General features: G+C 37.2%; 1 protein-coding gene across 1 annotated transcript in view; it reads left to right on the forward strand.

Annotated features, from left to right (window-relative positions):
* Positions 1–15,788, forward strand: part of FAM171B (family with sequence similarity 171 member B) — an 88,205-nt gene that overhangs the window by 58,774 nt on the left and 13,643 nt on the right. Inside the window, exon 6 of the mRNA XM_077154384.1 lies at positions 17–133. Within this exon, the coding sequence (XP_077010499.1) occupies positions 17–133 (117 nt within the window). The remainder of the gene's footprint in view (positions 1–16; positions 134–15,788) is intronic.

Here is a 15,788-nt window from a genome sequence, read left to right on the forward strand (position 1 = left end):
TTGCCTTCCTTTTTAGGTGCTTGGGTAAACCATGGCCAGGGAACAGTCAAAGAATATAACAACCATTTAATTTGGACATACGATGCCCCACATTTGGGCTACTGGTTAGCAGCTCCACGTCCAGGAACTAAAGGTATTGTAAAAATGAAACAAAAAAGGTAATTTTTAAAAAACAATCCTGATTGTCATGCTGGAATTGATATCAGCAGATCTGGATTTTATTCCACGCATTGCCACTTACCTGCTTATGACACTAGAAAAATCATTTAATGTCTTATTTCATTTCATGTGTATAAGAAAAGATTAAGCTACATGAACTCCGTGGTCCCATGTAGCTATCAGGTCTGATGAGTATGTGAAATATGAGGATAGTTTAAATCAGGCATTTTCTTTTTGTTTTTAAGGTACCATTCATGAATAAATTCAACTCAGATCAATTAGAACTTTTTGGTTACAAACAATAGAAAAAGATTTGGATACCTTAAAAAAATGTATTAGAAGGATAAAGGGAGTTGACAGGATCCAGGGAATGCTGAAGAATCTGATCCTAAAAGGTAGGAGAAGCAAGTACCAGAGGGTCCAGTTAGCAGACTTGCTCAGCCATCTCCTCCAGGTGGCATCCCTGTGACAGATGGCTCCCATCCTTTGCAGGCTTTTTCTTTTGTTCATGATCCTTCTAGGGAGGAAGACCCTGGCTGGTCCAACCTTGAGCGTACCTATTGGCGAGGGTAAGAGGAAAGAGTGTTTGAGTGATAGTTTCCCCACACTCTTTCCAAGGGAGCACAGGTGACAGCCTGGACGAAGACGCTCCTGATTTGATGGACGGTCAGTGCAGACTGACCTCACTGCACACCGGCTGCAGAGCTCTGATCCAGGGGCTCCTTTTAATTCTCATCTGAGTGATTTATTTTTTATATCCTTTAGTGACTGGCCTTTTTTTTTTTTCTTTCTTTTTTGTATGCTGTATGGTGGGATCACATGTCATTATTTTCCCATGTGAATATCCCATTATTGCAGCACCATTTATTGAATTTTTTTGTTTGTTTTTGTGTGTGTGTGTGTGTGTGTTGGGGGAAGTGCACGGACCAGGAATTGAACCTGGGTCTCCTGCATGGCAGGGGAGAATTCTACCACTGAACTACCCTTGTACCCCCTTGTGATTGGTCATTATTTTGTGGCTCTCATATTTTTCATTTTCATTTACTGTATAGTAAACGTAGCTCTAGATGTAGCCTTATGAGTAGCTTCTGAGAAGGGGTGCACCGGAGATAAGTGTTTTGCAAGCTTTGGTGTCTGAGAATGTTTTTCCTATACTTGTGTATTTCTATCACGTTTTTCATTTTCAAGCATTCTTTTGTTTTCTTTGAATGTTCCTTTTGTAGTTTTTATTCTTATTTCGTGATTATAATATCTTCTCTCTTTGAAGATGTTAATAATATATTTAAAACCTTTTCTTCCACCTTGCATTGCTTGTTCCTTCCAAATTATTTTGCTTTGAACTATGTCTTAATTTGCTAGATCTTCCAAGACACATACCACACACAGGGTTAGTTTAAACACCAAGTGTTTATGTCTCAGTTTTGAAGGCTAGAAGTCCAGAATCAAGTTGTTGGCATGGCCATGCTTTCTTCCGAGTTGGAAGTATTCTGGTGACAGCAGCCCTCCATCACGGGGTATTCTCTCTCATTCCTTGTGTCTGCTCTTCTGCTGATGAATTTCAACCCTTTATCAGGCCTCTAGTCATAGGGATTAAAGCCCACCCTGATTCAGTTTGGCTATACCCAAGTAGGATCTTTGAAGATCTTTTTTGCAAATGAGTCTTTATCTTAACTTACATATTATCTTCAGAGATCCTGTTTAAATATGAGTTCACACTCACAGGACTGTGGATTAAGATTTGAGCATGTCTTTTGTGAGGTATATCATTTAATTCCCAAAACCTGCCTTTCATATTAGATGCTTTAGATAAATGTCTGATGATCCTTGGCTGGCAGATCATATTGAAGGGCACAGCATTAAATACTCAATTATAAACTCTGTGTATGGATGGAGTTATAGACTATGGCAATACAGAATGATCTGGCTGTGCTTCTTTTGTGGGGAATTTTGATTTTGGTATCTTTGGGTCTTTTCTAATGCATTGGTCAGATTTGCTGGAGGAGGCTCTGTCCAGTGCCAGCCAGAAGGCTGGGGATCAGTAGCCAAACTTTCAGTATGGAAAACTGCCAACTATGTCTGGTTGTTCTCACGTTCCTGTTCTCTCTCTCTCTTTCTCTGTCTTTCACTCTCTGTCTCTCTCATTCTCTGTCTCTTTTTTAAAATCTTCTCCAGAGAGTAAACCAAAAAGCATCTGCCAAGTTTAGGAAGGGGAATATGCTGGATATACATCCATGCAGAGGGTTTTTGGAATCTGTTTTGTGCCCCACTTTCACTACCATCTCCTGAGGAACCTACTGCTATCACTTCCTGGCCCTTTTGGGTATTCTGGTAAAAATCCAGATGTTCCTTAATTTTCCCACTGCCTATTTTGCAAAGTCAACTTTACAGCATTCATCACTTTGTTGTCTTTTATTTCATTTTCCCTTGTCCTTATGGGTTTGTGTGATTATAGAAAGAAAACAATGGAAGACTTCTTAGTGTCACTTGAGAGAGGTTTTAGGGAAAAGTGAAGGTTAAATGCATATCATTAATTCCTCCATCTTTAATCATATGTCAGAGATGATTCCTGACAGTTTCATGCTGGTCAGGCCCAGTGCTCACTCTAATCCAAGACTGTGTTTCTCTGTGGCATTCTTTTTTTTTTTTTTTGGCATGGGCAGGCACCAGGAATCGAACCTGGGTCTCCAGCATGTCAGGCAAGAAGTCTGCCTGCTGAGCCACTGTGGCCTGCCCTCTGCAACTTTCTTTTGTACAACTCTATCATGACTGTTTATTACATTGAAGGTTCTCGAAGTTTGTTTCTGAAAAAAGGTCTTTAAAAATATTGAGTTTGATTTTTGTCATCATTTTATGGTTGACAATATTTGATTTTAAACCTTGCAAGGTAAAAAAATTTTTTTAGTGAAGTCAAAATTTGGAATTCCAGTAGAAGAAATATGAACTATTTACCATATATGATCAAGAGGGATATTCTCTCTGCTCCTATTTGAACCTAGTGCTTAAGAGTTTATTGTTTCAGAAAACAAGAGGGAAGTTATTTTTCTTATTCATGAATGCAAAATGTCATGTAGTCTTACCAGCTGTGTGGCCTTATGCCATTCTAGATTTGCAACTATAATGAAATATTGATGAAAAAAAGAGCAATTAATATTTAACACTTCAACTTAACTGAATCCAGATTTTTATTTCATTTTTAATAAAAATAACCCAAGGAGCATTTGAATTTTGTAGAGAAGTGTATCTTCCACTAAGAGATAACTAAAACAACCAATTTGTATAAATGACTGTATGAATTATAAAAACTGAAGTCATTTTTAAAATATGTGAAAAGTCTGTTTCACTTATCTGTTGGAAAAGATTTCATGTGAATCTGAGTCCTAAAATAAAAGCATGGGATTCCTACTTGGCTTGCATTAGATACCTTCTAGTGATGCTTTTGAAACATATATTCTGCAAGTATATCCTAGTCAAAGGAACATTTGACTAGAGGTATAGATAACTCAACTGAAGGTCTGGCATTCTCAATAACTAATTGGGTGACCTTGAAATAGGTATGATCCATTAGAGGCTTAGTATCTTTGTTTCTAAATTAGGAGAGTTAAATATTATTGTTCTTAACATCCCTAAACATTTTTGGATATAAAGTACTACTGGAAAATATTCAGAAATCATATTAAGAAAGTGTTACTGGGAAGTAAAAATTGGTCCTATGATGAGCTAGTTAGTATCTGATGTGCTGGAGTGCTTTAGTTATAATTTGGTTAATAATATACTGAACCTGTTTTTTTTTAATTTTATTTATTAAACGTGACAACAAACAAACACAAACATTCTTACCATATGATCATTCCATTTTTGATATAAAATCAATAACCCACAATATCATCATGTAGTTGTATATTCATCATCATGATCATTTCTTAGCACATTTGCATCAATTCAGAAAAAGAAATAAAAGGAAAACAGAAAAAAATTCATACATATCATACACCTTACCCCTCCCTTTCATCAATCACTAGCATTTCAATCTACTAAATTTATTTTAACATTTGTTCCCCCTATTATTTATTTATTTATTAATTAAAAAAATTAACTAACAAAACAATTAGAAATCATTCCATTCTACATATACAAACAGTAATTCTTAATATCATCACATAGTTGCATATTCATCATTTCTTAGTACATTTGCATCGATTTAGAAAAAGAAGTCAAAAGACAACAGAAAAAGAAATAAAACGATAATAGAGAGAAAAAAAAAACTATACGTACCATACCCCTTTCCCCTCGCCTTCACCTACCACTATTTCAAACTGAATTTATTTTAACATCTGTTCCCCCTGTTATTTATTTTTATTCCATATGTTCTACTCTTCTGTTGATATAGTAGCTAAAAGGAGCATCAAACATAAGGTTTTCACATTCACAGAGTCTCATTGTGAAAGCTATATCATTGTTCAGTCATCATCAGGAAACATGGCTACTGGAACACAGCACTACATTTTCAGGCAATTCCCTCCAGCCTCTCCACTACATCTTGAACTACAAGGTGATATCTACTTAATGCATAAGAATAACCTCCAGGATAACCTCTCGACTCTGTTTGGAATCTCTCAGCCATTGACACTTTGCCTCATTTTACTCTTCCCCCTTTTGGTTGAGAAGGTTCTCTCAGTCTCTTGATGTTAATTCTCAGCTCATTCTAGGGTTTTCTCAGTCCTTTGATGCTGAGTCTCAGCTCATTCCAGGATCTTTGTCCCACATTGCCAGGAACGTCCACACCCCTGGGAGTCATGTCCCATGCAGAGAGGGGGAGGGTGGTGAGAATGCTCATCATATTGGCTGGAGAGAGAGGCCATATCTGAGCAACAAAAGAGGCTCTCTTGAGGGTGACTCTTAGGCCTAAATTTTAAGTAGACTTTACCTATCTTTTGTGGGTTTAATATTTATTTATTTTTAATCCATATATTTTACTCATCTGTCAATAAGGTAGATAAAAGGAGCATCAGACACAAGGTTTTCATAATCACACAGTCACATTGTGAAAGCTGTGTCATCATCTTCAAGAAACATGGCTACTGGAACATAGCTCTACATTTTCAGGCAGTTCCCTCTAGCCTCTCCATTACACCTTAACTAAAAAGGTGATATCTATATTATGCATAATAATAACCTCAGGAATAATCTCTTGACTCTGTTTGGGATCTCTCAGCCATTGACACTTTATTTTGTCTCATTTTGCTCTTCCCCCTTTTGGTCGAGAAGGTTTTCTCAGTCCCTTGATGCTGAGTCCCAGCTCATTCTAGGATTCTTTCAAATTGCCAGAAAGGTCCACACCCCTGGGAGTCATGTCCCACATAGAGAGGGGAAGGGCAGTGAGTTTGCTTGTTGTGTTGGCTGAGAGAGAGAGGCCACATTTGAGCAACAAAAGAGGTTCTTTTGGGGGTGACTCTTAGGCCCAATTTCAAGTAGGGTTAGGCTGTCCTTTGGGGGGTTAAGTTTCATATGAAAAAACCCCAAAACTGGGGGCTCAGCCCATTGTCCTGGTTGTCCCTACTGCTTGTGGAAATATCAAGAATTCTCCACTTGGGGAAGTTGAATTTTCCTCCTTTGTCACCATTCCCCCTTTGCAGATGCTTTTTTATTTACTGTTCAAATCACTTTGGGATTTATCAGGGCATCACTCTGGACAAACCTACAAAATCTCATGCCCTACTCAAGGTTCCATGTACTATGGTGTTCAATTAAGCTGTCCACATAAGTTATATTAGGAAATGCACTAGTCAAAATATAAATTTTGTACCAAATGAACATTTTTTTTGCTTTAGTCTCACACATAATTAAAATTTTTAAATATTAATTACCATCTATTTTCAACACCCTGCAGTATTGACATTCCTTTGTTCTTCCTCATGCAAAAAGCATGTACATTTAGTCTCTCTCATTATGCATTCTAGACATTCCTGGATTATACCATCTCAGTCTTCATTGTCTCTCTTTCCTTCTGATTTCATTTGTCCCCCCAGGCCTCCTCCCTCTATCATTCTCACATTCAGCTTCATTCAGTGTTCTAACATTATTGTATTACAGTTAGGTAGTATTGTGCTGTCCATTTCTGAATTTTTACAATCAGTCCTGTTGCACAATCTGTATCCTTTCAGCTCTAATTACCCAATATCTATCCTATTTCTATTTCCTGATGGTCTCTGTTGCCAACTGAAGTTTTCCAAGTTCATTCACTAATGTCAGTTCATATCAGTGAGACCATACAGTATTTGTCCTTTTGTTTCTGGCTAGTCTCACTCAGCATAATGTCCTTAAGGTCCATCCATGTTGTTATATACTTCATAACTTTATTCTGTCTTACAGCTGCATAATATTCCATCGTATGTATATATATACTACAGCTTGTTTAGCCACTCATCTGTTGATGGACATTTGGGCTGTTTCCATCTCTTGGCAATTGTAAATAATGTGCTATAAACGTTGGTTTGCAAATGTCTGTTTGTGTCCTTGCCCTCATGTCCTCTGAGTAGATATCTAGCAATGGGATTGCTGGGTCATATGGCAATTCTATACTTAGCTTCCCGAGGAACTGCCAAACTGCCTTCCACAGTGGTTGTACCATTTGACATTCCCACCAATGGTGAATAAGTGTTCCTCTTTCTCCACATCCTCTCCAGCACTTGTCGTTTTCTGTTTTATTGATAATGGACATTATGGTGGGTGTGAGATGATATCTTATTGTGGTTTTGATTTGCATTTCCCTAATAGCCAGGGAAGTTGAGCATCTTTTCATATGCCTTTGGCCATTTGTATTTCCTCTTCTGAGAAGTGTCTGTTCATGCCTTTTGTCCATTTTTTAATTGGGTTGTCTTTTTGTTGTTGAATTGAACAATCTCTTTATATATTCTGGATACTAGACTTTTATCTGATATATCGTTTCCAAATATTGTCTCCCATTGTGTAGGCTGTTTTTTTACTTTCTTGTTCTTTTGTGCACAAAAGTGTTTAATTTTGAGGAGTTCCCATTTACTTCTTTCTTTCTTCAATGCTCATGCTTTGGGTAAAAGGTCTAGGAAACGCCTCCTATTATAAGATTTATAAGACATTTCCCTACATTTTCTTCTAAAATTTTTATGGTCTTAGATGTAATGTTTAGGTCTTTGATCCATTTTGAGTTAATTTTTATATAGGGTGTGAGATAGGGATTCTCTTTCATTCTTTTGCATGTGGCTATCCAGTTCTCTACTCACCATTTATTGAAGAAACTGTTCTGTCCCAGGTGAGTTGGCTTGACTGCCTTATCAAAGATCAGTTGTCCATAGATGAAAGGGTCTATATCTGAACACTTTATTTGACTCCATTGGTCAGTATATCTATCTTTATTTCAGTACCATGCTGTTTTGACCATTACAGCTTCATAATAACGTGTTAAAGTCAGGTAGCATGAGACATCTGACTTCATTTTTCTTTCTCAGGATACTTTTAGCTATTTGGAGCATCCTTCTCTTCCAGAGAAATTTGGTTACTGGTTTTTGTATTTCTGAAAAGTAAGTTTTTGGGATTTTAATTGGTATTACATTGAATCTGTAAATCAATTTAGGTAGAATTGGCATTCTAACTATATTTAGTCGTCCAATCCATGAACACAGTATGCCCTTCCAGTTATTTAGGTCTTCTGTGATTTCTTTTAACACTTTCTTGTAGTTTTCTTCATATAGGTCTTTTGTCTCTTTAGTTAAATTTATTCCTAAATATTTTATTCTATTGGTTGCCATTGTAAATGGAATTTTTTTCTTGATTTCCCCCTCAGATTGTTCATTACTAGTGTATAGAAACACTACAGATTTTTGAGTGTTGATCTTGTAACCTGCCACTTTGCTGTACTCATTTATTAGCTCTAGTAGTTTTGCTGTGGATTTTTTGGGAATTTCAACATATAGTATCATATCATCTGCAAACAGTGAGAACTTTACTTCTTCCTTTCCAATTTTAATGCCTTGTATTTCTTTTTCTTGTCTAATTGTTCTGGCTAGAACTTCCAGAACACTATTGAATACAATGGTGACAGTGGACATCCTTGTCTTGTTCCTGATCTTAGGGGGAGAGTTTCAAATTTTCCCCATTGAGGATGATGCTAGCTATGGGTTTTCCATATATTCCCTTTATCATATTGAGGAAGTTCCCTTCTATTCCCATCTTTTGAAGTGTTTTCAACAAGAAAGGATGTTGAATTTGTCAAATGCCTTTTCTGCACCAATTGAGATGATTATCTGTTTTTCTGCCTTGATTTGTTGATATGGTGTATTATGTTAATTGATTTTCTTATGTTGAACCATCCTTGCATACCTGGGCTGAATCCTACTTGGTCATGGTGTATAGTTCTTTCAATGTGTTGCTGGATTTGATTTGCAAGAATTTTGCTGAGGATTTTTGCATCTATACTCATTGGAGAGATTAGTCTGTAGTTTTCTTTTATTGTAATATCTTTGTCTGGCTTTGGTATGAGGGTGATGTTGGCTTTGTAGAATGAGTTAGGCAGCTTTCCCTCCTCTTTGATTTTTTTGAAGAGTTTGAGCAGGATTGGTACTAATTCTTTCTTGAATGCTTGGTAGAATTCACATGTGAAGCCATCTGGTCCTGGACTTTTCTTTTGGGGGAGCTTCTTAATGATTGATTCAGTTTCTTTACTTGTGATTGGTTTGTTGAGGTAATCTATTTCTTCTCGAGTCAATGTTGGTTGTTCATACCTTTCTAGGAAGTTGTCCATTTCATCTACATTGTCGAGTTTATTGGCATAAAGTTGTTCATAGTATCCTCTCATTATTTCCTTTATTTCTGCAGGGTAATTGGTTATGTCTCCTTTTCCATTTCTGTTTTTATTTATTTGCATCCTCTCTCTTCTTTTTGTCAACCTCATTAAGGGTCCATCGATCTTACTGATTTTCTCATAGAACCAACTTCCAGTTTTGTTGATTTTCTCAATTGTTTTCATATTCTCAATTTCATTTATTTCTGCTCTAATCTTCATTAGTTCTTTCCTTGTCTTGCTTTGGGATTAGTTTGCTGTTCTTTCTCTAGTTCTTCCAAGTGGACAGTTAATTCCTCAATTTTTGCTCTTTCTTCATTTTTGATATAAGCATTTAGGACAATAAATTTCCCTCTTAGCACTGTCTTTGCTGCATCCCATAAATTTGGTATGTGTGTTTTCATTTTCATTTTCCTCAAGATATTTACTGATTTCTCTTGTAATTTCTTCCTTGACCCACTGTTGTTTAAGAGTATGTTGTTGAGCCTCCATATATTTGTAAATTTTCTGGCCCTCTGCCTATTATTGATTTCTAACTTCATTCCTTTATGATCTGAGAAAGTGTTTTGTATGATTTCAATCTTTTTAAATTTAGTAAGACTTGCTTTGTGACCCAGCATGTGGTGTATCCTTGAGCACTTGAGAAAAAAGTGTATCCTGCTGTTTGTGGGGTGTAATGTTTTATAAATGTCTGTTAAGTCTAGCTCATTTATTGTATTATTCACATCTCTGTTTCTTTATTGATCCTCTGTCTAGATGTTGTGTTCATTGATTAAAGTGGGGAATTGAAGTCTCCATCTAATGTGGTAAATATGTCTATTTCTCTTTACAGTGTTTTCAGTGTTTGCCTCATGTATTTGGAGCGCTCTGGCTCAGTGCATAAATATTTATGATTGTTATGTCTTCTTGTTGAATTGTTCCTTTTATTAATACATAGTGTCCTTCTTTGTCTCTTTTAACTGTTTTACATTTGAAGTCTAATTTGTTGGATATTAGTATAGCTATTCCTGCTCTTTTCTGATTGTTATTTGCATGAAATATCTTTTCCCAACCTTTCACTTTCAACCTATGTTTATCCTTAGGTCTAAGATGCATTTCCTGTAGATGGGTCCTGTTTTTTAATCCATTCTGCCAGTCTATGTCTTTTGATTGTGGAGTTTAATTCATTAATATTTAGTGTTATTACTATATGGGTAGTGCCTTTTCCTACCATTTTGCCTTTTGGATTTTATATGTCCTATCTAATTTTTCTTTTTACCTTTACTGATAGCCTTCATTTCTACACTGTTCTCCACACCTCTCTCTCCTGTCTTTTCCTATCTGTCGCTAGTGCTCCCTTTAATATTTCTTGCAGCACCAGTCTCTTGGTCACAAATTCTCTCAGTGATTTTTTTGTCTGATAATGTTTTAATTTCTCACGCATGTTTGAAGTACAGTTTTGCTGGATATAGAATTCTTGGTTGGCAATTTTTCTCTTTTAATAACTTAAATATATCATCCTGCTGTCTTCTCACTTCCACGGTTTCTGATGAGAAATCTACACATAATCTTATTGGGCTCCCCTTGTATATGATGGATTGCTTTTCTCTTGCTGCTTTCAAGATTCTCTCTTTCTCTTTGACATTTGACATTCTGATTAGTAAATGTCTTGGAGTATGTCTATTTGGATCTATTCTGTTTGAGGTAAACTGCACTTCTTGGATTTGTAATTTTAAGTCTTTCATAAGAGTTGGGTATTTTCAATAATAATTTCCTCCATTAGTTTTTCTCCTCCTTTTCCCTTCTCTTCTCCTTCTGGAACACCCACAACACATATATTCATGCACTTCATGTTGTCATTCAATTCTCTGAGTTCCTGCTCATATTTTCCCATTCATTTTCCTATATTTTCTTTTGCTTGTCAGATTTCAAATGTCCCATCCTCCAGTTCAGTAATCCTGTCTTCTGCCTCTTGAAATCTAACATTGTAGGTTTTCTTTTTTTTCAATCTCTTCTACTGTGCCTTTCATTCCCATAAGTTCTATAATTTGTTCTGTCAGACTTTCAATTTCTTCTTTTTGTTCATTCCTTGCCTTCTATATGTCCTCCCTCCATTCATTAATTTGATTTTTGATGAGTTTTCCCTATCCAAACATTCTGAATTAATTGTTTCAACTCCTGTATATCACTTGAATTGTTAGTTTGTTCCTTTGACTATGCCATACCTTCAATTTTCCTAGTATGATTCGTTATTTTTTGCTGGTGTCTAGGTATTTAATTTCCTTAATTAGTTTATTCTGGGAATCGTTTTCACTTCTTTTAGCTAGGATTTTCTTGCTGGATGACTTTATTGTCTCTGTTCTTTGACATTCAGTTCAGCTTATTCTGGACCTCTAGCTTAGGTTTTGTTTAACAGATCAGAATTTTTCAGTTCTTGTTTTCTTCTTTCTTGCACTGCCTGTATGGTGTCTTTTTATTCCCCCCTTAGGAGGGTCTACTTAGATATTATAGACCCCAACCGGATTTTCCTAGACCAAACTGGCTCCTCTCAGGAGGAGAGTGTCACCTGCATCAGTTTTCCCTGAGGATGAGACCCAGCAGATTGAAAGGCTTTCCTATGAAGCCTCTGGATTCTGCATTTTTCCTTTCCTGCCTAGTATGTGTTGCTTTTCTGCCTGTGGGTCTCACCAGCATAAGGTGATGTGGTTCTTTTAACTTCAGCAGACTCTCCCTACTGGGGGCGTAGTTGAGATAGAGAAGAGATTGGCTTTAATTGCTTCAGTTTTCCAGACCCTGGGGTCTTAATTCCTTGAGGGAGAGATTCCATCTGAGCTGGGCCCCACCCCCCTCTCAGGGAAGGCACAGTCTCCAGACAAACACTCAAAGATGCTTAATTCTACCTATGCCTGGGGCAGTTGGAGCCTGAGAAGCCTTGCAGCTGTATTCAAAGAGTGGTCAAGCCATAGAAACACAACCACAAAAAAAGAAAAAGAAAAATCCTTTTCAGAGCTAGACCCCCATTCCTTGGGTTTGCCAATCAAGAGCTTAAATTGGTGCATTGCTTTTTGTATCTCCAGGTCCTGTGTGCCCCTTTCTTTCCTTCATGGCCCCGACCCTTTAAAATATTATGTACTATGGCATTCAAAAAAAAAAAAATCTTTTTTTTTTTTTTTTCTTTTTTCTTTTTTTGTCATTCCTGCCCCTCTGTGCTGGGGCACAAACCATCAACCTCTTTTACTCAGGGTTCAGCTGAGCTGGGGGCCTGTTTTTAGTAGTCAGAGTTTGTTAATTAACTCCACAATTGGGGCTTGGTTGTGCTCAGCCCCTGCTGCTGGTAAAGTCCCTTTCCCATCCCCTCTGGGAAGCAGCCTGTGGGGGAGGGGCACCAGCCACTGCAGTTTGGGGAAGTCATGGTTCTGGGTGGGCTCGCAGCTGGTCCAGCATGTCCAGATAGGGATACCCTGTGTATCTGGTCACTGATGTGGCCCCAGCAGTTGTTCTCTACTGTTCCTAGCTATTTACTAGCTGCTCTGGAAGACAAACTAAATCCCACACCTTGCTAAGCTGCCATCTTGTGAGCCTGTTTTAAAATTACATTTGAACAGAATTCCATTCCAGAATTTCTTGAGAAAAAATTTAAGTGCAAGAAATTAAAATCTCAAGTAGTTTTTCACAGGTTTCACTCTAGGAAAGTAGGAGACTGTGTATAGAATTTAATAAACAAGTGCTTATTAATACATGTTTTTAAACATGATTTTTAAATCTACTTGAATGAAAATATATTGTAATTTTCTACCTACCTACCAAACTCCTTTTAGGCATCTGTACACACACTAATACTTTTTTGCTACTGCCATATATATTTACAGGATTTGGGGCATTATCAACATTTCAGCCTCCCAGTTCCAAAAGCAATTTCCATTGGATCTGTAGAGTGAAAGTTGTCACCATTACTCTATTGAAAAAACATCTATTCTTAGAAGTAGAAGTTGCATTTCACCCAGTTATAACTTTTCTCTGTTATGGCTATGTGTCCTGAATAAAACTTTGTAGATAGAATTAAGTTACTCCAATTTTTTTAAAAAAAATGCTTTTTAAACTGTGAAATATAACATATAACAAAGAAAAGGAAAAAACCAATAATTTTCAAAGTATACTTCAACAAGTAGTTATGGAACAGATTTCAGAGTTTGTTATGGGTTACATTCCACTGTTTCAGATTTTTCCTTTTAGCTGCTCCAAAACACTGGAGCTTGATGAAATAGCAATGTAGTGATGAAGTCATCATACTCATTTGTTATGTCCTGTTTTCTCTGTTATAACTCCTCCTTCTCCTTTGATCTTTCTCCCAATCTATAAGGATCTTTAGGCAAAGCCCAGTTTGACATTTTCATGTTGAGAAGGGGTATCAACACTAAAAGATAGGGGGATGTAATTATATAATTAGTTGATAATCTTAGAGAGGTTGGTTCCTCTAGGTTTCAGGATTTATGTGGTCTGGAAATTTTACTTTCCAGGAAAGCAAACTTAGTGCATGAAACTTTTATAGAGTCTCAGTTTGAGCCGTAGGTGTTCTTAAGAGTTAACAGGAATGATGTTGGTTGAGGTTTAGCACACCATGGCAATTAGCACTAACTAACTGAAGCTTGCATAAGAGTAACCTCCAGAATGCCTCTTGACTCTATTTGATCTCTCTTAGCCAATGATGCCTTATTTTATGACACTTCTTTACCCCTTTTGGTAGGGAAAGCATTGTTGATCCCACAGTACCAGGGTCAGACTCATCCCTAGGAGTTATGCACCATGTTGTCAGGGAGGCTTTCCACCCCTGGATGTCCTTTCTCACATAGTGGGGAGGGTAATGATTTTCCTTACAGAGTTGGGTTAAGAGAGAGAGAGAGAGGTTGAGAGGGTACCTGGGGTTTCCCAGATGGGAAAATTTAATAGTTCCATATCCTCAAGGGACTTTACCAATACTGTTTAATTATCAGCCCACCATAGTCTGAGATGTATCCAGGTATTATATTAAGCTATACAAAATTACAAGGCCTCATTCCCATTCTGAACTCTAGGAGTTTGGATTATTTAAATGAGCTATCCACACAGGTTGATTTAAATTGTGTGTGTTCTAGTTTGCTAGCTGCTGGAATGCAATATACCAGAAATAGAATGACTTTTAAAAAGGGAAATTTAGTGAGTTGATAGTTTACAGTTCTAAAGCCGAGAAAATGTCCCAATTAAAACAAGTCTATAGAAGTGTCCAATCTAAGGCATCCAGGGAGAGATACCTTGGTTCAAGAAGTCCAGTGAAGTTCAGGGTTTCTCTCTCAAGTGGAAGGGCACATAGTGAACACAGAGTTTCTCTCTCATCTGGAAAGGCTCATGCTGAACATGGTCAGGATGTCTCTGTCAGCTGGAAAGGCATGTGGCAAACATGGCATCATCTGCTAGCTTCCTCTCCTGGCTTCCTGTTTCACGAAGCTCCCCGGGAGGCATTTTCCTTCTTCATTTCCAAAGATTGCTGGCTGGTGGACTCTGCTTTGTGGTGCTACAGCATTCTCTCCTCTCTCCAAGTCTCTCATTCTCCAAAATATTTCCTCTTTTATAGGACTCCAGTAAACCATGCAAGACCCACCCAAATGGCTGGAGACACATTTCCCCTAATCCATCTTAACAACCACTCATTGGGTTATACCTCCAGGGAGATGCTCTAATTACATACAGTATAGAATGGGGATTATTCTGCCTTTATGAAATGGGATTTTGATTAAAACATGGCTTTTCAAGGATGCATACATCTTTCAAACCAGCACAGTGTGTTACAGAAAATTTAGGTTCTAGACATAATAAACCTCTCTGCCATTGGTCTCATACAGTAGATGAAGGTCTAGAGTGTATATACTATCATCTTTTACCCTATATTCTGATTTACCTTAGTCCTAGCCAGATTGGCTTCATTTTTATCTCTAATTGAGACCTGATCTCTTTTTTTTTGGTTGCTTTAACTCTTATTGTTTATATCTATGTTAACTTCCAGGGCTGTAGCACTCCATTTCTGGATCTTAAGTGTCACAGAGTTACTCAGATTTCCAGGGAAATACCAGCCGATACACATATAGCTCAGTATCTCAGAATCTAGAAATACATTTACAACTTCAGACTAAGTGTGGCTGCTATAAGGGTTTGCAATCTAGGTTCCAGTTTCTTATAAGTATTTTCTGAAAGAGACTTTAGTTCTTTTGTTTCTGGCTAATTTTGCACAACACACTGTCTCCAAGGCTTATTCAGTTCATTGTGTGCCTCCTGACATCCTTCCTTTTTTAAATATATTCCATCATATTAATGTATTACAGTTTGCTCTTCTGCTTCTTGGTCATTGTACCCTTTGGCTCCTTCCATCTTTTGGGTATCATAGATAATGTCCAAAACAAACCATATTTTACAGTATCCTAACTTGGTTGTAGAATCAGTAGTACTCTCAATTTTAGACAGTTTTCATTAGCCCATAAAGACAAAAGACTGACAAACACAGCCTCACCAAATATCAAGTCAAAATTACCCCTTATCACTTGGCCTTCCCCATGCAATTAGTTGCCCCTGGAAGTGCTGTGGTACTATGTTGGCCATAATATGCAATTTTAGTTTCCGCCACAATGCCCTTCTACCATTGACTGTTTGTCCTATATCAAATTTTAGTTTCCGCCACAATGCCCTTCTACCATTGACTCCTTGTCCTATATCAAAGTTTTAAAATAATTAATGTGAGAACTTATTTATGATTGTAGATTTAATCAGTGAGATACATGGCACTATACATCCCCCTTTCAATCATATTCAC

Source organism: Tamandua tetradactyla, chromosome 3, assembly GCF_023851605.1.
Source record: "Tamandua tetradactyla isolate mTamTet1 chromosome 3, mTamTet1.pri, whole genome shotgun sequence".
Taxonomy (NCBI): domain Eukaryota; kingdom Metazoa; phylum Chordata; class Mammalia; order Pilosa; family Myrmecophagidae; genus Tamandua; species Tamandua tetradactyla.